We start from the raw sequence: 23,667 nt of genomic DNA, 5'->3' as shown, positions 1-23,667 counted from the left end.
GAGGGGAAAATATCTTCTATTGAAGCAAATACTGTCATCTATTTGTGCCATTCCTCAATTAACTGTACTAAAAATATATTACAACAGATTTATTTTGTAAATACCTCATGAGGTACTTAGCAAGGATTAGATAATGGAAAATTCTGACTTTTAAAGTTCAACCATGTGTAAGTTATCCAAACTGACTTTCAACTAGTTAAAAGTAATTTCTTTCACTCTTTTCTAGTTTTTAACTATTTGAACAGTTTTTCCCCATGCCTTTCCAGTATTAATTTGTTTCTTATTTCAAATCCAAGTATGGGAAATTCTAGTTCAAAACTAAAATTTTTCAAAAACTTGAAAAATATACTGAGGCATGTTTGTCAACTGTTTTCAGGATACAGCCCAGTTTATTATATTGTATCTATTGATACAAGCAATGTAGCTTGTATTAAATCAGCTGATAACCCCTCAGAAAGAACATCAATTATGTTAATGTTAATTAGCAGTATGCCTCCTTAGATAATTATTCCCAGTAATACTATGAAGGATTCAGTTCTATGTTATACAGCACAGAGGAAGTAAAATGATGTTTTCCAATAAGGTTATTTACTCTGAAGGTTTTCAAAATCAGGTATTTTCTTACCCAGGCTCAAGAACATGCACCCTTTCATTCACTGAACTATTATAAAGGTTCTGGAGAGTCTGATGGCAACACTTTCACTGAAGCAAGGATACACATTCCTTTTGTGGATTTTTTGTTGGTTTGGTTTTATTGTGCTTTTCACCAGATTCTCTTGCTTAGTCACATGGAAATAGAAATCTTAATGTAAGCTACATGGCTAAAAAAAGAGGGTAAAACACTGTCTTGCAGAGTCTTGTGCTTTAATCTGAAGGCAGTGCTAAGTCACTTCAAGATTTTAAGCAGAAATGTGACATAATCTGCTTTGTGTTTTTGATATAGCAATTTTGCAGAAATGGATAGAATTAATTGGAAGAGTAAAAGATTAGATACAAAAAGACATGCCAAAAATAATTGAAATAAGTCAAGTGGGAAGTGCTAATGGCCTAAGCGAGTCATTGGAAAGAAAAAAGGGAAAATTTGGGAGACACACTTGATGACAGATTTGATGGGAAGATGAGATGAAAGGGAAAAAAAGAAAAAAAAAAAACATAATCTTTTCCGACATTTTATTTTAGTACATAGTTTAGAGGGAAAAAAGAGCATCATTGTTGTTGGCAAGGGCATGGAGAAAACAGAAACTCATACAGTACTGGCAGGAATTTAGACTGTTCTAGCTCCTATAGAAAATACTATGGTTCCTCAAAATATTACAAATAGTTCTACCATATGATCCAGCAATACCACTCCTAGGTGTCAACTTAAAGAATACAAAATCACTAAATTGAAGGAATATAGGCACTCCTAATGTTCACTGCAGCGCTAGTTATAATAGTCAAGTTATGGAAACAACCTAAATTCCCATCAACATGGTACACAGGTGCCTTGGGGAAGGAAATTCTATGGGGACTCAATCTGAGGGGGTAGGGGGAAGCACATATTGTTTAAACGTTTTTTGTTAAATGAGATTATAGAACAAAATATAAAATGCAAAAAAAAATAATTCCCATCAACAGAGCAGTGAATTAAGGATGTTGTATATATACAATGTCATAATACCCAACTATTAAAATTTAAAATAGATGAACTCTTGCCATTTGTAACAATGTAAATGGAACTAAAAGGGATTATGATAAATGAAATAAGAAGTAGAGAGTACCAATGATTTTACTCATATATGGGAAATAGAGGAAAAAAAACACAAAGAAACTGATAAAACTTGACTAGAAAAAGAAATATGATTACAGAATTGAGGCCAATAAGAGGGAGGATGTGGATAAGAACAAAGGAGGGAAGGGGTTCAGAGGGCTAGGGTAAAGGATTACGGGTTTTTAGATGGTGGGAGTGCTATGTAACATACATCTGAGGAGGTGTGAACCTGCTCTCCTATGTCATATCAGTGTTGTAAACCATTGTTACCTCAATAAAGAAAAAAAATGAATATTTTTAAAAGACTTTTTTTTACACAAATAGGTACTCAACTGTTGCAAAATCATGCTTGGATAATTAATTATTCGCCCCACTAATCTGAAATTAGGCCACTAATATGTCTTGATTTTTAGCACTGTGTTAAATATTTTACATATATACATAAAAATGTGGGAATGGATGTATACATCTGTGCATGTATAAAATTTCACTGCATCTTCACAACAATTCAGCAGCATTGATGTTATGTTCTATTCTACATCCCTTCCCACCCCCTGCCAAAAAAATGTCCAGGATCTCACATTTAGTAAACACTGTAGTCATAAATGTTTTATTTTTATTCTTACTTTTAAAATTATGTCTATTGTGGTGACATAGCTTTAAAATACGACATTTGTTTTAGGTGTATAGGTTCACTAGTCATTAATGTTTTAGTAAGGAAAGCATTAAGGTTTATAAAATGTCAGAATATTTTTAGAGCATTATGCAAATACATACTTCAATTTTCAAAACAGATGTATTCATTCAGATATAAAAGATAGTATTTGCACATATATCACTCTTAAATATAGGAACAATTACCTCCTATCCTAAAACACAGCCAACTATCTAGACTCTAAAGCACTTAGTGTCTAGTAAGGAACGATTTACTTCCTTTCTTCTCAGCAATCTTGCTAAGAATAACTAGACTTCAATGGCTTAAGTCCCCCTATATTTTAGTGATCAATTCACAAATTTTGCTGAAAATGTTTTATAAATGTACTAATGATCTCCAAATTGCCAAACTTTAATGAACATTCTTGAGCAACAGTTGATACTATTAATCTCTCCTTCCTTCTCTAAAATCACCAATTCTCTTGACCTACAACATGCTGCTCTTTTTCTCATAGATTGCTCACACTGACTTTATTTCTGCAAAGGGCTATTCTACCATTCTTTACTTACTCCTTAAATACCAGTATTCCTTGGGGTCTAATGCTTGGTGCTTGACTTTTCTCATTCTATTCACCTTACCTGAATGATTTTATCCACTCTCATGTCCAACTACTATTTAAAAACAATACATTACAAATCTGTAACTCCAGCCTAGACTGTTCCCACTGTTTTGGGGGCAATTTCCACTAACTGACCCAGAGGAAGCTTAATCTTTACATGTGCAAAACACAATTCATCATCTTTCCTGCAAACCTAATTCTATTCCTGGTATTCCTATCTCATTTAAAGATACCTAATCACATAGGCTATAAAAATGAAAGTATTTTTGATTTCTTTCCCTCTCTGCCCTGCATGAACAATCAATCACAAGTTTTTTTTTGTTTGTTTGTTTGATTTTTAACTCCCAGGCTTTCATTTCTTGCAAGACCCTTCCAATAAGTCTCCTAAACTCCAATGCCTGCTAAAGAAATTCTCTATTCAGGTTCCAGTGGCACTTTGTTATAGGCATACAGCTAATACTCATTGCTTGTATTTAATGTATGGTTAAGTTTTAATTGGTTATATACCATGGGTTAAGACTGAAAAGCTCAAAAGTGAACAAGAAAAGTCTGGGGTGAATGGATGGCTAATGGGTGAATAGTTGTTAGTATGGTCTCAACCGTAGGTTTTAGTCCTTCAGTGGTTTTCCAGTTCTTCTAGCATAAAAGATCTATAATTTCCTGATTAGTCTCTTAGGTCCTCAAACTACTGAATTGTCACTTCTTGCCCTTACAGTTTTACTCTTAAATCCAAACTGCTTATGCCAGGTACATCCTAATCTATTTCTCACTTTCCAGTCTATTTCTAGGTTACTTTTTTTTTTTTTTTGGTCTAGAATGTTATATTTGTATCCCACCATTTGCCAAACTTCTTAAATTGTTAGTTGATCTTCATTCTTTAGGATTTGACTTAAAAGAGTCCCCATTCTAAAAAGTCCCCCCAATACCTTCCACCAGTCTTATGTTTTAATTCATTCTCTTTCTTCTGACTTGTTAAAATTCTATGCATATCCCTATCATACTATATCTGTTGACATTCCATTCTCCCCAGCTAAACTACGAAGATCCTAAAAGCAGTGTTTGTCTTACTCACCCTGAATTCCACAATGCCTTAGAATTAAAGGTTATTAAAATTACTGACCAAATAAGTGAAGGGACCATTTATTTTTTTAAGAGATTAACAAATATCAAATGTAGTAGACAACTCATACCATAACAAAGCTTATGGCTTAGAAGAAATATCAAATGTAGTAAACAACGAATATCAAATGTAGCAGACAAGTCATACCATAACTAAACTTATGGCTTAAAAGAAATGGATTTTAAGCCTATAATTATACAACTATGGAAGAGTTAACTTTTGCACAAGCTTTAATTACAGCAATGATGGTATTTTGGATCAGCTACAAATGATGTAAAGGAAGAACAGGAAGTAGAGGAGGAAAGAAGTCTAGAGTTGGGAATACGGGATAATAAGCACCTCAACAAAGTGGTTAACATATGGTATATATACACAATAGAATATTACTCATCTATCAAAAACAAAAATAGAGGAATTCTTGCCATTTATGACAACATGGATGGAACTGAAGTGGACCATGCTAAGTGAAATAAGTCAGAAGAAGAAAGACAAATACTGGATGATTTCACTCACGTGGAATAGGGAGATTAAAAAATAAAAGAAACAGACTAAACTAAATAAAAAAAACCCCGACATATATCACTGCAGAATTGATGTTACTTGGGGGAAGGGAGGTGTGTGTGTATGTGAGAATAAAGAGGGGAGGCTGCTCAATGGCATAGGGTAAAGGACTCTGGGTGTTTTTATAGAAGGTGGTGGGTGTGGTGTGATAACATACATTTGAAAAGAAGTGAACCTGTACCTCTAAATCAAATACAGTGTTGTAAACTAATGTTACCTTGATTAAAAAATCTTCTGTAACATGTTTTTATATATCAAATACTTTTCTGATATTCCATAATTTATCTTTTGTACACTTTTTACTTTAAAGGCAATTCATATCCTCTTAGCTATTAAGAGTAAATAATATGGATATCCTAAATCTTTAATGATTTTTCACTAGCAAAAACTCACTGTTATGATATCATTAAAACACCTGATAATGATAATGGTGTAGAAAAGCAGATGTTACATACAAATTATAAAACAAAATCCCTCACCATCACTGTGCTTATTTTAAGTCAGTTTATACTTTTTGAAATTCAAGCATGATGAAGTTTGCTTTCTGACAACAAAATGCTCAGGCATACTTCCTCCTTCAGTTTAGGTACTTAATTTAAATGTGTAATACTTTTTATAAATCTTGCTGAATCCAAGAAGTTCAGAACAATAGTGCATAAAAGGGGTTTCTAAATGCAGAAAATCTATACTTTCTAAATTTGCTACAATAGTAAATGATTTTAATATATAAAACTTAGTGAGAATATTTTATTTATAACTCTTACAAATTATGCACACAAGTATTTCATATGAATTTTATTTGAAGATATAAAATTATCTCTTACTTGATTATATAGTTATTTTTTAAAAAGGTATTTTCAGGTAATTTTAGGTTCTTAACTGCTTTGTCACAGGCTATCTTTTCAGTAAGAGATATTTTTAAATGGAAAAAAATATTTTATCTCTTTTTAAGGAGCATAGAAGTGAAAATACTTAAATTAATAATTACCTAGTAGGCTAGGTTGGAAAGAGATTAATTTATAAACTCTTTATAAACACCTCTCAAAATGGGAAGACATTTCCATATTAAAAGATATAGTGTTGGGCCTCCCCGGTGGCACAGCGGTTGAGCGCTGGGCTGCGAAGCTGCGAGCGACCTCTGTAGCGCCAGTTCGATCCCCGACTGCTCCACGGCCACCGGGGAAGGGTTCCACATGGCATGCAGACCTCTCCTGCCGCCCACTGCTCCCCTCAGCAGTGTACTTCGGACCTTCTGCCTGCTCTGCTCCCCACTCTGGCTCTGGTGAATTCTCTCACCCTCCCGCACTTCTGACTGTACCCAGTGCTTGTATAAATAAATAAATAAATCTTTATAAAAAAAGATATAGTGTTGTTTATTTATCTTTTTGGTCCATAAATTGGATGAATTTTAGTACCAGTGCAAATTCCTGGATTAATTATTTAAGAAATCTGAGTATCCCTGAAAAGGTGACAGTGAATCAAATAAGCCTCTTTTCCTTCTGTATTCCATCCAGAATTACCACTAAGGAATCCTTTTAATGAACAATAACTCATTAAAAGCTGCTCAAAGAGAATCATTAATTACCTAAGTCTATAACCAGATTTATAACGGACATCATATATTTATGATGGTCTACATTTTGCCAGTGTTTCTTATGAAGAAATTAATGGTACAGAGAAAAAATATAAAAAGTGATGAAGGTTAAGTAGGGATTTGGAAGAGGAACATTCGTCTAACTTACTTAAGACTAAATCTAATGCTATTTTTCTCCAATTTTCCACTTTTCAGGTTTAGCAAGCATTTAATTTTTTGACTAACTTTAGCCTTCCAGTTTTCCTGTCTGTCAGCACTTTCCACACAGATCCTTTAGTAGTTTTAATGTACAGCATCCCTCCTCTGTGTATTCAAAACCTGAGTAGCTAAGGTCCTTAGCGGTTATAACACTAAGCCTATGGTATATACAGTTGGGGTAACTCCCGCCCAAAGCTTTCTACTATAATGGCAGATTTTAGATCTTTGGAAGTTAAAATTTTTCTTAAAAAATGAAAAACAAATAATGCAAATGTCTTTAATGAAGTATACTGACTAGAATAAATAAACCCTGGAAATCTTTTCCATTATGCCACATTCTCGATCTTCAGAATGGGTATACGCAGTTAATAAATAATGATATTGCTATAGTATATAATTATACTATAAAGACACTTATGAAATAATTTAACTTCTTTAGAAATGCACACAGTCATTCCATGTAATTTTTACAATCTCCTTAAGAAATGGGCAGAGAAGACATTACCATAGCTACCTAAAAGATGAAAAAGCTAAGGCACAAAGAATAAAATGACTTTTCTGAAGGCACAGAATCTCAAACTAAGAATCTCAAACCAAGAATCTCAAACTGAGAATGCCAAAGTCATGTGAACTCTTAATTTTTTTTCCTGATTGAAGTCATTAAGTCCATATAACTTCATCTTACAAGTCTCATTAATGCTTATTCATAGTTGATATCAGACCAACTTTGAAAGTTTTAAACTCTCTATGAACTAATTCAGAGAGCATTGGAATTTACAGGGACTCTCTCAAATGAAAATGTTCAAAAAGTTACAAATATTTTAAATTATCAAAATCTTGGAATAGAACTGGTTACAGGAAGAATTCATATGGGTCAACTGTGTTCGTACAAAAATGTTTACTGGAGCATTGTTTAAAACTACATATCCTAGGCACACTTGGATGCTTACTAGTGGAGAAAGCAAATAAAATATGGAGAAATATGATGCTTACTTTTGGGTCTAAAATTATGGAAGAATAAAGATAGCTATGATAAAATTTTATAAGTATATTATCTTTTATATAGCATTTGCCCTCATAAACATTAAATATTATATAAACAATAGCATACATATTACACTACACAGATGTGCTCACATCCTACATATTGCATATGTCTGGTTATTAATAGATGCATATAATACATATTTATATGTAGGTCTGGAAAAGTACCTATCAATTTTTACATTACCACTGGGGACTGGGATTATAGAAGTATAAGAGTGTGGGCAGAGAACTTTTAGTTTGTTTTCTAATACTTCTACTACATTGTTCAGGTTTATGTTGTCAGCAAGTGCTGTCTTCAGTATATTAGGGGGAAAATGTGGAGAGTTATTATGATCTAAGTAGATTTTAAAAATTTCAAGTATTACTGGATAGTAAGAGTTGTCCAGTATTGCTAGTTGTTACATTTATTCAAATTAAATAATTATTTTTTTTAAAAGAGGAATCCCTTCTTTTTTTTTTAAGATTTATTTATTTATTTATTTATTTATTTATTTATTTATTTATTTATTTATTTATACAAGCACTGGGTACAGTCAGAAGCTCGGGAGGGTGAGAGAATTCACCAGAGCCAGAGCAGGGAGCAGAGCAGGCAGAAGGACCGAAGTACACTGCTGAGGGGAGCAGCAGGTGGCAGGAGAGGTCTGCATGCCATGTGGGACCCTCCTCCGGTGGCCGGGGAGCAGCCAGGAATCGAACCGGTGCTGCAGAGGCTGCAGGCAGCTTCACAACCCAGCGCTCAACCTCTGCGCCACCAGGGAGGCCCTCAAATTAAATAATTATTGTATATCGTGGCTCATGCTTCTGGTTTGATAACCTTATGTGGGGTGAGCTGGCTCCTGAGATGAAATTCTCTATTGACTGTTGCCACACCTATACTCTGAAACATAAGAATCAGGTTAAAAAGAGAATACTAAACTGAGTTAGTCTATATTTAAATTAAAGGCATTCTTATAGTCTTTACTTTTAAAAGCAAACAAGATTTAGTTATAGTCTAATGAAATCTGAAAAACATATTAAAGACAGGGCTTTTGCAGGGTAGAAGGGGGGCTGAATCAAATATCGATTAGTAGTAACCAGTGATCCTTCAGTTATAACTTCACAGAGCTATGATGCTTAAAATTATCTGTCTATGTTGTTTTCTAAACAATAAGACACAGTGTAACTATTATTTTTTATACTGTGACACTTTGTCAGACTTACCTCCCTTTTCTCAGTAATGACTCATAAACTCCATTTTAAACCAAGAAACATGTTTTATTGACTCAGAATCATTTTTCTCAGGAGAACTGGAGGGTGGCTTTCACCAGATAATTAAGGAATGTTATTAACATTTTTACACTCAGTTCTCCGTAGTTTTTAATCATTTAGATTTTTAAACTATCCATCTATTTCTTTCAAAAAGGAATTTAAATGATTGACTTCTAAAGTAGCAAAGCAATTTCTTTTTTTCCTTTTTTATAAAAGATTTATTTATTTATTTTTTTATTTATACAAGCACTGGGTACAGTCAGAAGCACGGGAGAGTGAGAGAATTCACCAGAGCCAGAATGGGGAATAGAACAGGCAGACTGTCCAAATACACTGCTGAGGGGAGCAGCGGCCATGGCAGGAGAGGTCTGTCGCACCATGTGGGACCCTCGCCTGCGGCTGAGGATCAAACCAGCGCTGCAGAGACTGCGGGCAGCTTTGCAGCCCAGCGTTCAAGCACTGCACCACCAGGGGAGGCCCGCAAAGCAATTTCTTTAAACAATGTATATTGACAAAGTGTTATGACTAAGTCAGATTTGCCCAAAGTCAATGGTTTGGAAGACCCCAGGAGAGGGTAAGGGGAAAAACTGGTCACAATATTTCTAACACATACAAACACAGAAGTCTGAGGATATGTTACATCCTCTTCTTTCTCCTTGTTTACAAAGACCCTATAGGATGTGATCCTGACAACACATGTTATTTACTTTGTCAGTTTGATAAAAGGATACCATATCAATGGTTTTTAGCTTGTGATTTGGTGATTGTTTCAGCACTGATTGTCAACGACCTGTGTGTCAGCTGACACAGTTAAATCAGAAATTAGCATGCAGTCTCCTGAAATGCCAGACACATAGACTTTTTTGCACAAGAGAGATATAATGGGACCCACATGACACTCCCATTACACAATGAAACATGTGACATTAACTAAAAACAGGAACACATCAGCAAATATGCCTGAGGAAGTTTATGGTATTTAACTCCTAAACATTAATTTTATTGTGGTGTATGAGGAACTAATTAACTGAGAGTTTCCTTTTTTATTGGAAGCGGAAATACTGTTCAGAAAACTGATGAAGAGTAAATACAGCATATTTTAAGTTTATTAAGCTTGGCTCATCGACTTCTATTTATTTAAGCTAATCTCATAAGGCAATTAAATATCTCAATCAGTAACTTTATATGGCTATTTTATTTAGCACATTTCTGAAAAATTAATCAATGTGTTAGAATGCAAAATGAGTATGTGAATATAATTCTAGTTTCATACAGCCAAAACAGTGACTAAATATATTTTGTAAAATTACATGATCTTTTCCTATATGAGCTCTGATAATGGAAAATGATATTTGAAAAAGTTTAAAACTTGATGATTATAATGAAAACAGTTAAAGTTGTATTTTCATAAGAGAAATATTTCCATCAGAACTGTATTCTTTTTCTCTGAAAAATTTTATTTTCCTCACTCAGAAGAAGCCTCATTCAGGTGTGCACAATAAATATGAACCAAAATAGGATATAAAATGCAATTAATTTGTGGGTGTGTTTTGCTGGTACTGTACTGAATATTTATCTGTAACAGATAACCTAATATAGACAAACACAGTGCAAGGCACTGTATCTATGGAATACTTCTTAATCTCTGTGACGAATCAGTAGAAATAGGTGCTACTAGATCATTTTATAGATGAGGAAACTGATGATCAGTAACTTGAAGGAAGATAAAGTAACTATCAATTTTTACTTGTCTATTTGAGATTGAGTTAATTAAACAAACAACTGAATACCTAATCATAAAAACAGAGGCATCAAATGGTATAGAGAGATGAACCAATTGCTTATCAATATAATATTGCACATAGCACTGTAAGTGGGAAATAAATTTTGTTATAATAATCTGTGGGCTGTGGATTGGAGTATGATCAAACAATAATTTCCAAGCATAATAGGTCATAATAATTTCTAAAATTACTACATATACTAGACTATGCCCGAAGTTTAACTTGAATTTAAGTACAGTAAGTGGCTCAATAATTTTCATGGCACTCCTAGGACCAAAGAAATAATGCTCACTTGCACCATTTTAATAAGGAGTAAGGCCCAAGCAACTAAGATAGTTTATGTGGTATCTGAGAGTTATCTCTATAGTTTTCTTGAAATTTAAAAATATCCTTTAAAGCATATCATAGCCAATTTTTAAATATCCACACAGGATATTCTGAAATCCATCACAGTAGTCTGGTACCTTAGCACAAAATCTGGGAACTGTAGTTTTAGGCCCTGTAGCTACATGATAGTTTAGGGGCTAAACTATCAAGGAATTCCTTTACAACTGTTTATTTTACTCTGTATTAGATTCTGCCCTTCCTGTCGAAATTTCTATCATATCTAGTACAATTATATTGTTAGAAATGTTACACCCAAGCAGAAAGGAAAGGGACAGTGGGAACCAGTGGAATTGCTGTGGAAGAACTGGACGTGTGAGTCAAAGGAATTGGTATTGACCAAACACATGACCTTCAGCCACCTTATCTCAAAAATTTCTTTCAAGTCCAGAATGTTGGTCCAGAACCAAAATACACATTCAAAATTATTTTCAATTTTAGTGGAATTTTTTTTCTATATTAAGGAAACACAAAAGTGGTGTCTTCTCATCCACATAAAACCACTCTCCAGGTGTCAAGGGTGTTTACATTTCATCTCAAAAATATCTACTTGACATGAGCTTCAATAGCACACAGGTTGAAGTCTTTGGGAAAGATATGAGAGTTTCACTTAGGTTTTTCCAATAGAGGAAATGTACTTTTCTTGCATTTTTCTACCACTCAAAGTATACTTCAACTGACTCATTTGTACACCCATTTAGTTTATAATTCAGAATAGAACTTCAGTTACTTACTTTTTCAAATTTATTTCAAGTGACCATTTCATTATTACAATGAACTAATAATGCCACAAATAATAAAATTTATTTTGGTATTTGGAATTATGTAATATAAAATCTGGAGTGTTTTGAAAACAACTTAGTTGAAGGTTTTCATAGAAATAACAAATTAAAAATACGTATTATTTGATTAACTTCTCTCCCTGAATGAAATGGTTTCTAAACTGAGATGACTGATTCAAACCAGTGGTTCCACATGTTTATTCTCAAGTTGTTTTTTTTGTATCTTAGAAGCATTCAGTTTAATAATATACCATTATTTTTACATCCTCAAAGGTTTGGAAGATTTTTTTTGGTTTTAAGAAATAAGCAGGAAAAGTAATAACTAGATACAGATCCATGAAGAAATGTGGTTTCATTAATGGCAGATGCCAAACAGAATCTGAGATTCTAACAGCATATAACTATTTGTAAATTTATCTACACATTCATGCATAAAAACATACTATTAACATTCTTTATAGCTTCTTTTTTATCTTGTCTCTGGCTATGCTGCAATTATTTTATTCTTATATTATTAATGACACACATTTCTAGAGATTAAGAAAGTCTAAATTCCACTGTGTTCTTTAGGTCTTCCATTCCATACCATACTTTAACCATTGTCTTTCTTTTTTTTTTTTAAAGCTATAGTATTACAATGATATTTTTTTTTTTAAGATTTATTTATTTATTTACACAAGCACTGGGTACAGTCAGAAGCACGGGAGGGTGAGAGAATTCACCAGAGCCAGAGCGGGGAACAGAACAGACAGACCAACGAAATACACTGCTGAGGGGAGCAGCGGGCGCAGCAGGAGAGGTCTACATGCCATGTGGGACCCTCACCTGGCGGCCGGGGATCAAACCAGCGCTGCAGAAGCTGCGGGCAGCTTCGCAACCCAGCGCTGAACCGCTGCGCCACGTGGGAGGCCCTCGACCATTGTATTTCTTAAAGGGAAAATTTCTTTACATCTAGTTAAAAGTTCAGAAAACAAGAGATATTGACTGAATCTAAGATGATTAGACTCCCTACCTTGTGTTTTTATTTTCTCCATGTTGACAATATTCTGACATCTTTGTGAAGTTTTAGCAATTTTATTCATTTTCTCAAGACATATAGATTAAACAGGACAACTTATATCTACTTTCTATGAATGGATTGATGAAAAAGCATTTCAGCTTTTGATACCACCAAATTAGATATTTTTCAAATTTACTTGACACTCAAATCAAATGTCAAGTAATTAAATGGGCTCATCTTTTTCATTGAGAAATATGTAATATCACTAAATTAAAACAATTGACAAATGGAGAAGTCAGACATAGCTGACCAGAAGAAAGTAGATGGAAAATTTGTTTCTTCGCCTGCTCCTACTCCTCTCCTGCAAAATGATTATGGAGGAAATAGTCTTGGTGGTTTATCACTTCCATACAGCTCCTTATTCAAACTGACTCAATCTGCCAGAGTGTCAACAAGGGAGGCACTTTCTATGCCATCTGTGGTGGCTGGTTTCTTCTTAGAATTCTAGAGTTGGCATGATGCAGGATTAAGCTCACCAGCAGCTTGCAGAAGCTTTGTTCTATTTTATCCCCAAGGTTACAAAATAAGTGTTATTGTTTTTAACTTTTATCACTGAAGGTTGCAAATAAAATTGCTATAGCAATTTCAAAAGGAACAAATTTGTCCAAGCCAAATTACAATTACACCGAACAAATACTGTGTACTGACTCTGCTGATGGAGGCGAGGCCAGGTGCTTCTGACCTCGCTAGGCCAACAGTCATGCTATGCTCACATGCTGCATTGTCTTCTCTTCAGCACAATATTTACTAATGGGGCTTCTTTCTACAGTTGCTTAAAATATTTCTTTTTAGGAAAAAAAACTAGTCTATATGTATATATTGCAGGTACAGTCTGAGACAACTGATGCTATTTTTTCTTTCCTTTTTCACTTTAGTATCTAAGGTTACATCTGAATAGTAATTCTTCAGGAAAATGTAAATGAAACAAAAATGTCTTTACCATTAAAAAGAGGTAACTCTTAAAATGCAACTTAAAATTTTATTTTTAGAATTTAAAGTATTTATTCTATATATTCCTAATAGTAATTTTTAAATTTGGTGCTATGGGAATCAACCAAAAAAGACAAGATGATAGAGTAACTAATATTAAATTAACTATGGATCCAAAGTGAGAAGATAATTTTAAAACATAAGAAACCAAAGTTAAGATAAAGAGGAGCAAAAATAGTGTAAAACTAAAAAAAGAAAAAAAAAAAAAAAACTTGTGCCATACAAGTAGAATTTTTATAGTCCTGAGATCAGCTCACTTTTATCTGGGCTCTATAGTTTCAATCTACTCATTTCAAAGGCTTCGTATTTTTTTTTAAAATTCGAATTTCTTCAATATTATATAGAGGAAGGTTCAAAGACTAGAAATAAATGTAAAATTTCAAAACATCCTTTAAGAGGAAACTGAAAACTGATTTCTCACAATATTGGATATAGCTCCTTACATGCAGTAGGTACTGCATAGCAGGATGCTAATGGACAGTTTATTAGCATATAAATGAACAAAAATCCATTGAAATTTACAAAATAACATTCTATATGAATATCCAAAATGATAATATTTTGCTATTTTTTCAGTGGTGTTCTACTTTTATCAATGAAAATATTTCAAGAGACTTATTTTTTCTATATTCTTTCTGGCTGTTGTAATGAGGTTTAAGAAGGTATTCAGCATAGCAGTCTAGTCCCTCTTTGAAATTTGAGTTACTGTTTTTATCTAATAGAATCTAACAGATTATGGCTATTTAGGTATTACAAAATGAAGAAACAGACTGCTTCCAAAAGTCACAATGTACAATTTCAACTTGGGTAAAAGTGAAAGTCACAAATCATGGGACTTTAAGTTAATATGTGATATTGATGCTATAATGACGTAACTTATCACCCAATGCAAAAGACAGCCTTGTACTGTTGACAATGAGCGACTGTTTATTCATTCACTCAATAAACAGCTGTACTGAAAATTTAGATACAATTATGAACGAGACAAAGTCGGAATCTGCCCTCATAGGGCTTACAACTGAAATGAAAGAGAAAAATATAGAAGATCCAAAGGGAGCAAGAAACAGGGAAAGTAGGTCAGGCTAGCTGTCCCTGATCTCAGCTGCGGGAGGAGTTTCATAGTGCCAAGTAGAGCAAGCACTGACCAAGCAAGTCCAGAATCAAGAAAGAACAAGGTGTGATCCACGCACGAAAGAATATGAGTGAGAAATTAGGCTGCTAACATAGGGAGGGGACTTTGGGTTTATCTTAAAGAGCAATGGAAAGTTATTGAAAAGCATGCATCCATCTTCTCTATGCAAAAACATGCATGTCAATATTGTATTCATATTTTTAAAATACACTGAAATAGAAGTTATGTAACTGACTTATAAACAGCAAATATTGGCTTTAGATGCATAGAAATAACCTAGGCACTTTTAAATACTAATACAAAACCTTTTCTGCACCTTCTGTGTATTTCCTCTTTAAAATAAAAGTGCTCTATGGGTGAGCTCATGTCTTTGTGTGGCAGTAATATGAAATTGCCCTAACTTAAAGCCATGCCCTCCACTAATTCCCAAATGAAAAAGCAATGATACTTACTACATCCAGCCTTATAGCTGAAGCCTGGAGGAAGGAGGAATCCTTGCTGGGCAGCTGCAGCCAACGTCCGTTGGTCAGGAGGAAACACGGGAATCATTAATGGCGGCAATTGACCTTGAACCTGCTGAATGTAATATAGTGAATCAAAGAGAGGAAGTTCTGATGCTCCATGCTTCCCTCCCTCCTTGCTTTACTGTATACAGTGAGATCATTTATTCAACTCAATATACTGGCACATAAGCTTGCAGGAGCACTAGGCTTGAGGTCATGCTTTGGGACTAACTGAGCTAGGAAAAATAGAGTATTTTATAGTTGTGTTACTAAATTTACTCTCTAAGCTGAAGAATAACTTCCCTTCTCGATATTCTTGACCATGACAAAAGCACCACCGCTACTTTACACTATAAGACATTTTGTATTTCATTAATGTGGTTAAAAAGGTATCCCTTATATTGAACTGAAGTTCTCCATCTTTAAATCCCATCTGCTGGATTAATTCTACCCTCTAAAATAAAACTTATTAAATTGTTTTTTTTTTTTACATGATCAGTTATTTGAAGGCAGTTCTCGCAGTTCTCACATTCACACAAAATAATGAAAGTTTTTAATTCTTGAACAACAGAGCTGGAAAAGCATGTAGAGTCTGACTTTCCCTTCTCAGTACAGGAGAGTGACGGGGGCCAAAGGAGAACTGACTTATGTAAGGACATGGGATGACAGTGTCAAAGCGAGGTCTAGAAAGCTACCCTATGAATCCTACTCTGTTCTATACTTTGGTCTTCATCTGTCTTTTAAGGAGCAATTGAACAATTCCCCAAACCACATGGTGTCTGTGTCGGTTGCCATTTTTGGAACACGTTTTAATTTGTCAGCATCATTCTCAGAGCATTGGGTTGACAATAGTAAATAATCTAGCATCAACAGAATCAATGTCTTCTTTGAACTCAACAGCCATTTCCAGAATTATAACCTAATGCAATCTTTCCCACAGTTATGTAGAAGTTGTCATTAACTAAAATACCTATGATTTTCCCCCCAATTTATTTGGATCTTTTTTTTAAGATTTATTTATTCATGCATATAAGAACCAGGGTACAGGCCAGATGTACGAGAGGAGGAGAGGATTCACCAGAGACAGAGTGGGGAACAGAACCGGCAGACTGAATGAAATACACTGCTGAGGGGAGCAGCAGGCGAGACAGGAGAGGTCTGACACACCATGTGGGATTCTTACCAGCTGGCCAGGATTGAACCAGTGCTGCAGAGGCTGTGGACAGCTTTACAGCGCTGTGCTCAACCACCTGCACCTCCAGGGGAGGCTCCCAATTTAGGATCTTCTTTATGAATATGATTATTGATTAGAGTTTGTCACTGACTATATAAATGAGAATTTAGGATAACACCACATGGTGCGGCAAACCTCTCCTGACTGGCCCGCCGCTCCCCTCAGCAGTGTATTTTGGTCTATCTGCCTGTTCTGTTCCCCACTCTGTCTCTGGTGAATCCTCTCACCTCCCATACCTCTAGCCTGTACCCCAGTTCTTGTAATCATAAATAAATAAATGTTTTTTTTTTAAGTAGGGGACTACATATGGAGCAAGTATATAGAAATAAGTGACCTAAAACAAGAGGTAGGTACCCCAAAACAAAACAGTATGGCATCCATTTCAGTGTGGGAAGAGGATGCAGACCAGAATAACAAGCAAAGAAACAAAAATCAAACTTGTCACACTGGTTAAGGATTATCAGTAGTTACGACAAGTTATTTATTTCACATACTACATCTTCTCTTTTCTAATAAAAGGATGGTTATAGGATATACCATAAAGTTAATAAGGACATTTTGGAGTAAAGAAAAAACTTCAAATTAAATGACTTCTAGAATTGCAGAAACAACAGCTTCTTGTTATAGTGCACTAGTTCTCAAACTTGAATGTATATTCGAATCACTGGCAAGCTGTGACAACTTTTCAAATCTCAATTTAAATCCCAGACTAGTTAAATCCAAATCAACCGGAGGGACACCCAGCTGCCAGTTATCGCCAAAAGTCCTCTCCTGACTCCATTGTGCATCTAGTAGTGAGAAGCTCTGTTCATAAGAATGCTTTCAGTCACTACCACCCCTATAATTTTGTGTTGAGTCACAAAGCACTGTCCGATATGTAAGTAGTGGGAAGGGAGACTCTGCCTCACTAGTACAAGTTTTAGTACCCAGAAGATGAAACCAGGTATTAAGCTATGTTCCTTCTACAATTCCTTCTAAATGAATCTTGCATCTGTATTTGATATGCCCCTCTTGCGAAATTTTTTTTTTCTTTTGAAAACATTTTGATGGCTTGTTGATACTTAGAAAATAATAGCCATATTCATCAGCAAGATTGAAAAGTCTTCACAATTTGTCCCAGCCGACTTTTCTAGTTATTTCTGCTGTCCTCCTTGAGACATCCTACACCCTTGTTTCCATGGGTAATGAGAGTCCTTTGCATACTTAGTGTTTTCCATGCTTGAGTGCATTCAAAAGTATTTTCTCCTTACTTTTGAGTGATTTCTGTTTTCCTTTTCTTTCTGGGAAAATTTTTCTTAGTTTTCAAAGGCTTTGAGGAACACCTAGTGCCTTTGCCTGTGAGCACTGCTTCTTACAGTGCCAACTTTCAGGAGAAGAAACTCTTACTTCTAACCTCATACAGCTAATATAACACTTCCTGTATTGAATAATAGTCACCTGTATAGCTGAAGTCTTATTAATAACCTGTGCATTTATTTAGGCAAGGGGCTGTGACTTATTTATTATTACAGCTCTAGAACCTAGAATGGAAGCTGATACTATAAGTATTGACAATTTATAATTAAAAAAAAGAAATGAAACAGTCCCACCTTTCTAACACACCTATTGTACCTATTCCAAATGTCCACAAAAGACCTGTGGGTCACAAAGTTACTTAATAACAAGGAAGGAATCCAATTTCACCACAGAAGAATGGCAACATAAAACACAAACTGCTTTGTGATCTTATTCTTAAGCTTCAGCAATGATGTAACACTTTTATTTTTGAATCATGTATGCATGAAGAAATGAAAAAGCAATCCAGAAATATTAGAAATTTATTATGTATTTCTATAATGGACAGTTAAACCTGCTTACTATATTCTAGTATCATGATGTTTTTAATTGTTAGTTTTATAATTTGTGTTAAGAATAGGTAAAGTAAGTACTCTGTAATTGCTATTTTAAATTATTTACTGGGTTGTTTTACATTTATTTTTCCACATTAATTTTAGGATGTGGAATTTCTATCTAAATGCAATAACCTGATGGCATGATGGCTCAGAGAAGGACTATCTTTCAAAGTTATGTCTTCATTTGCTTTATATCATTCTTGTAGTTTTCCTGGTAATTTTATTTCTAAAGTTTTTAAAAATTATTTTTATTATAACTGTAAAGGAACGATTTCTTGTTATATTGTCTGATAGTGTGGCAGTATTCATCCAAAATTTCATTTATATTCTAAACATTTATAATAATGTCTCAGTAAAAATTTTAGTAGCTTTAAAAGTTCATTGCATCAATCTGTGGGTAAAGAAATAAAGTACATTGCAGTGAATTCTGGTGCTTTTAAAAATCTGTGTATCCAAACTTTTGCCATGTGATCACTGCGATGCACTGTGCATAATAATATACTTTTTTCTAGAATCTACATTTTCTAAGGTCCATGAATATAGAATAACACAAATTTTTAATTCTGAGAAAGGATCTTAGGGGTATCCTGTGTGGTTAAACCATATATGCAAGTAGCAACATACTTTATTATTTTTTTTAAGATTTATTTATTTATTTATACAAGCACTGGGTACAGTCAGAAGTGTGGGAGGGTGAGAGAATTCACCAGTGCCAGAGAGGGGAGCAGAACAGGCAGACTGATGAAGTACACTGCTAAGGGGAGCAGCAGGCACAGCAGGAGAGGTCTGAGCGCCATATGGGACCCTTGCCGGCAGCTGGGATTGAACTGGCATTGCAGAAGCTGCGGGCAGCTTTGCAGCCCAGCAGTCAACCGCTGCACCACCAGGGAGGCCCAGGAACATACTTTAAAATACAGTTTATGGTGACTATTTGCAGATTCTGCACCTACAAATTTATATACTTACTAAAACTTGTACAGCAAAGTAAATACTAATATCACTTGCTCAACCATTTGCAGACATAAGCAAACTGGTAAGAAATGTTGGTGGTGGTTTCATTGCTCAGAATGGATAATGAATACATAATAAATATTAATAACATGTCTGAACAAAAGCACAAATAAAGCAAGGTTATGCACTGACTGATAGATGGAAATGGTATAACCAGAGGTTCATAGCAATGTAACTGAACTTTTCCCAGGAGCGAACATTCCATATTTGCTAATTCAGTATTTGTGGCAACTAGGGAGAACATAACGAGTGCAAGTAATGAGCACTAACTGTATGATAGCCATTTCTAAACTAATTTTCAGTCCACTGCTGTTGAAATCTATCCATTCTTTGGTATAAAAGGACATGCTAGCATCAAAACAGTATAATTTTTCTGGACAAATACTAAAATGACTATAATTTGTTAAAGGATTACTAATTTGTTCTTATACATTTGCCAGTTTTGAATGTTTCCAAATCCTATTCACCATTAATTTCATTTATTTTCTTTCTTTAATGTATGAAATTCTCAATTAAGGTTTAAAATGTATGACATTCATGATTAAATTTCAATTAAATATTTTTGTCACAAAATCTAGTCTTTTTAGCAAGGGGGAGGGTGTTATAAGCTAGCATAACTCATAATAAATTTAAATGACTACTACTTATTTTTTAACTTTAAGATAAAATAGTTTTATAAGTTTGTATAATTCTATCACATAGATTCTGCATAATATTGCCCACTAACATTATATATATTCAACACAAACTAATCATACAGCACACTTAGAAAAATGACATATAAAAGTTCATCAATTATTCACTGTTAAATATTTTTTATTTTTTATATTCTATTGAGATACTCTTCAATGATTGGAACCCATATATCTAATGACTGAAACCAATATATCGGGTAGATGTTTGAGATTGTTAATTTGGCTTCCAATCCCATGAGACTATTTATTAGCTTACTCATTCAGTCAACATTTTTTGCTGAACAGAATATGCATTTTTTGGTAACTAGGGATTCAAAGATGAATTCACATCTAATGTCTGCTCCCTAGGAGCCCTGAGTCTCATTGGACAAATGAATAGATAATTATAATAAACTGTCATTAATTTGACATAGGGGCCTGTAGGGGCTACTATGGAAGCACAGACAAGAGACTCCTAACATAACCAGGAGAAGTGAAGGCAGGCCCCTTGGAGGTAGGCAGAATAGATGGAAAGTCTAATTGGACAGGCAGGTCCAATTGCCTGCTAGTCACAGGCAAAGAAACTGAAGTGTGAAAAAGATATCCAAGCAGACGGGGAGACATGAGCTAAACAATAGAGGCAGAAAATCGTGTGAGGGAAACACCACCAGCAGCCAAGAATAGCAAAAACGAAAGAAGGAACCAGTGGTGTGAGGTCTGCTTGTATCAGTTTGCATATAAGAGTAAAAAACTTGAACTTCAAAATTGAGGGCAAGTATAAAGATACAAGACACAGACAGAAGGTTAAAAAAGACAATGAGGGACCTCCATGGTGGAGCAGGTGGTTAAGCACCCCACCATGAAGCTGTCCGCAGCCTCTACAGTGCAGGTTCGACCCCGGGGAGAAACCCACATGGCGCAGCAGACCTCTCCTGTCTCACCCGCTGCTACCCTCAGCAGTGTATTTCATCAGTCTGCCTGTTTTGTTCCCCACTCTGTCTCTGTTGAATCCTCTCCTCCTCTCGTACATCTGGCCTGTACCCTGGTTCTTGTATAAATAAATAAATCTTTAAAAAAAGAGAGAGAGAGACAACGAGGTAACAGATCATGAGGTCTTGATCAGTAACAGGAGGGATATGAGAAAGAATAAAAAAAAAATCAACACATATTTAAAAAAAAGATAAATGAGAAATGTTGATGGCGAGGATATGAATGTGTGAATAAACAAAAATTTCTGTGCCTTATACATATATTTATATATAGCATTTATATATAAAATATCTATATATATCATATACAGAATAAAAGATGATAACTCTCAGGTGTCTAGTTTCTGTACATTTATAGGGGTATAAAAGAATCAAAAAAAAAGACAGAGGGATAATGACAATTTTCAAGAAGAGATGACAAGGATAGCTTGGAAAACGGTATGTTTGATGTACTGAAATGGTGTTCCACTGGAGATACCTCACTAGCAGATGGATATTCAACTCTAAAGCCAGAGCTCTTGAGAGGTTATTGTCTGGGGAGTCATTCATTGATGAAAGTGATTTAGATAATATGGTCTGAAGGACAAAGAGAGAAGGCAACTTAATATATCATCTGGTTATTACAACAACAATTCAATGGCGCACAGAGGAAGAGAAGTCTATGAACAGACAGAGGAGAATAAAGAAAATAAGAGTGGTGTTGGAAAAACCAACAGAATCCCAAGATTGAGGTAGGGTGGGTAGTGAAAACTATAACCAAAGGAGTATTTTAGAAAAAGAAAAAAAAATATCTCCTAGGATCATTAATTAGAAGAGAGTTATAGGTCTAAAAAATATCATGAGAACAGAGAATAGAAACCATCTTTCAAAATGAAAGTTGAGGACTGAATGACAGGCAAGAAAGGGAAGATAGTAAAGGCAAATAGAAGTAGGAGAAATTTTAAATATGGGGGAAAGAGAGAAATTCACCAGTGGACCAAATTCCAGAGCAGTCTAAAAGTCAAGGCAAAGGTATAAGAATTAATTTGAAATGGAAATGACATCTCACACTCTGAGTCCCAAGGAATGAAATGCTGTAAGTAGATATTAGACAGACATGGACAGTACAGCAAATCCAGCCCGCTGGTAAATTTTTCTCAGTGGTGAAGACAAGGTTGTATCCTGAAAATGAGAATTTGGGATGGAGAAGGGTAGTTTGGCAATGTTAAGTAAAATTTGTGAGAAATGAAAAAGACCATGAACAATCAAAGAGAGTGATAGAATATGCCAAGACCTTTGGAGAGACCATCTGAACTATGATGCTGTCAGTCTTCCTGTTTTTTGTGATGTTTGTCAGAGTGCGTGGCCACTATGGTTGAGGATCAAAGAAAATGAATCTCACATTCCAGCTGGGGAAGGGGAAGGGAGGGGCAGACTGGGCAAGTAAGGGTTAAGTGAAAGTCAACGTGGCTTTGGACAACAGTGGGCTTTCAGCTTTTCTCCAGGAACAGAGGCCTGGAAGGCTGGATGAGACTGGGGTGGGGAGTCAGGGCTTAAAGAATTGGAGCAACTCCCTGATAGAAGCAGTGTGAGATTGCAGACAACATAAGGAGGCAGATGTGTTTAAACTACATACACACATGTTAAAATGAAAGGCGATGAGATGATTTAAGTCAGCACAATTACGCATAAGCTGTAAAATCTAAAACTTTTCAAACGTTCCTCAAGAGTTTAGTTGATTGAGCACTATAGTGTTTAAGCAGCGTCTTCCTGAGGGATCAGTTCACCTACAACTGGAACTCAGCCACCTTTGCGGGTAGCTGAGCGGCTGTTTAGAAGCACACAGCAATCCTACACAGCAGTTTCTGAGAAAATGAAAAATATAATATTCAAATGAGATTACAAGAGGGGTTTACGTAGGCAGGATATAATTACCCCAGTGGAGTAACCAGGATAACAGAGCTGGGTTTCTACCGTGAGCAAGAAGAGTTGTGGGATCTTCAATGACCACTAAGAGTCCGTAATTTTTCATTTCATAGAACAGAGTCGATTTGTCACTTCATTCTACCCAAAGCAATGGTCTTTAGGAAAAAGAAACAACAACAAAAAACACTAAAATTAAGAATAAAGGCATCAATTTATCTTCCAATTAATCTACTAGGAAGACTAAAGAAAATCTCACTGGCGAGGGAGGAACACAGAAACACCGCTAACATTGCAATCTCTCTTTCTCACTTCCCAACAGTCACACTGGAGTTGTATCACCTCTAATTTCATTTGATTCAAGACAAAGACAAAGTAGCCATATTCTTGTTGAACAAAAATGAACAGCCATGTGGATTTTTTACATAGTACTCTTCTTCGGCAAAAAGCCACAGAACTTTTTTTAAAAATCGTTTCCAAGGATGAAAGTGACTTTGCCAAGCAAAGTGGCTTCAAAACAGGCCTCAAAAATACTAAT

The 23,667-nt window shown here is 34.9% G+C and overlaps 1 protein-coding gene across 20 annotated transcripts in view; it reads right to left on the bottom strand.

The window, feature by feature from the left end:
- The window catches only part of SOX5 (SRY-box transcription factor 5), a 1,024,531-nt gene that overhangs the window by 113,696 nt on the left and 887,168 nt on the right, over positions 1 to 23,667 (bottom strand). For 18 of the 20 annotated variants that reach the window (XM_054696382.1, XM_054696384.1, XM_054696380.1 and 15 more), the window contains one exon: positions 15,377 to 15,500. In XM_054696382.1, coding sequence (XP_054552357.1) covers positions 15,377 to 15,500 — 124 coding nt within the window. The remainder of the gene's footprint in view (positions 1 to 15,376; positions 15,501 to 23,667) is intronic. The other 2 variants (XM_037514221.2, XM_054696379.1) reach the window with 1 other exon arrangement.

The sequence above is a fragment of the Talpa occidentalis genome, unplaced genomic scaffold (genome assembly GCF_014898055.3).
Source record: "Talpa occidentalis isolate TD23 unplaced genomic scaffold, MPIMG_talOcc4v2.1 talOcc4.16, whole genome shotgun sequence".
NCBI lineage: Eukaryota > Metazoa > Chordata > Mammalia > Eulipotyphla > Talpidae > Talpa > Talpa occidentalis.
This window is presented reverse-complemented; position numbering and strand designations above follow the sequence as displayed.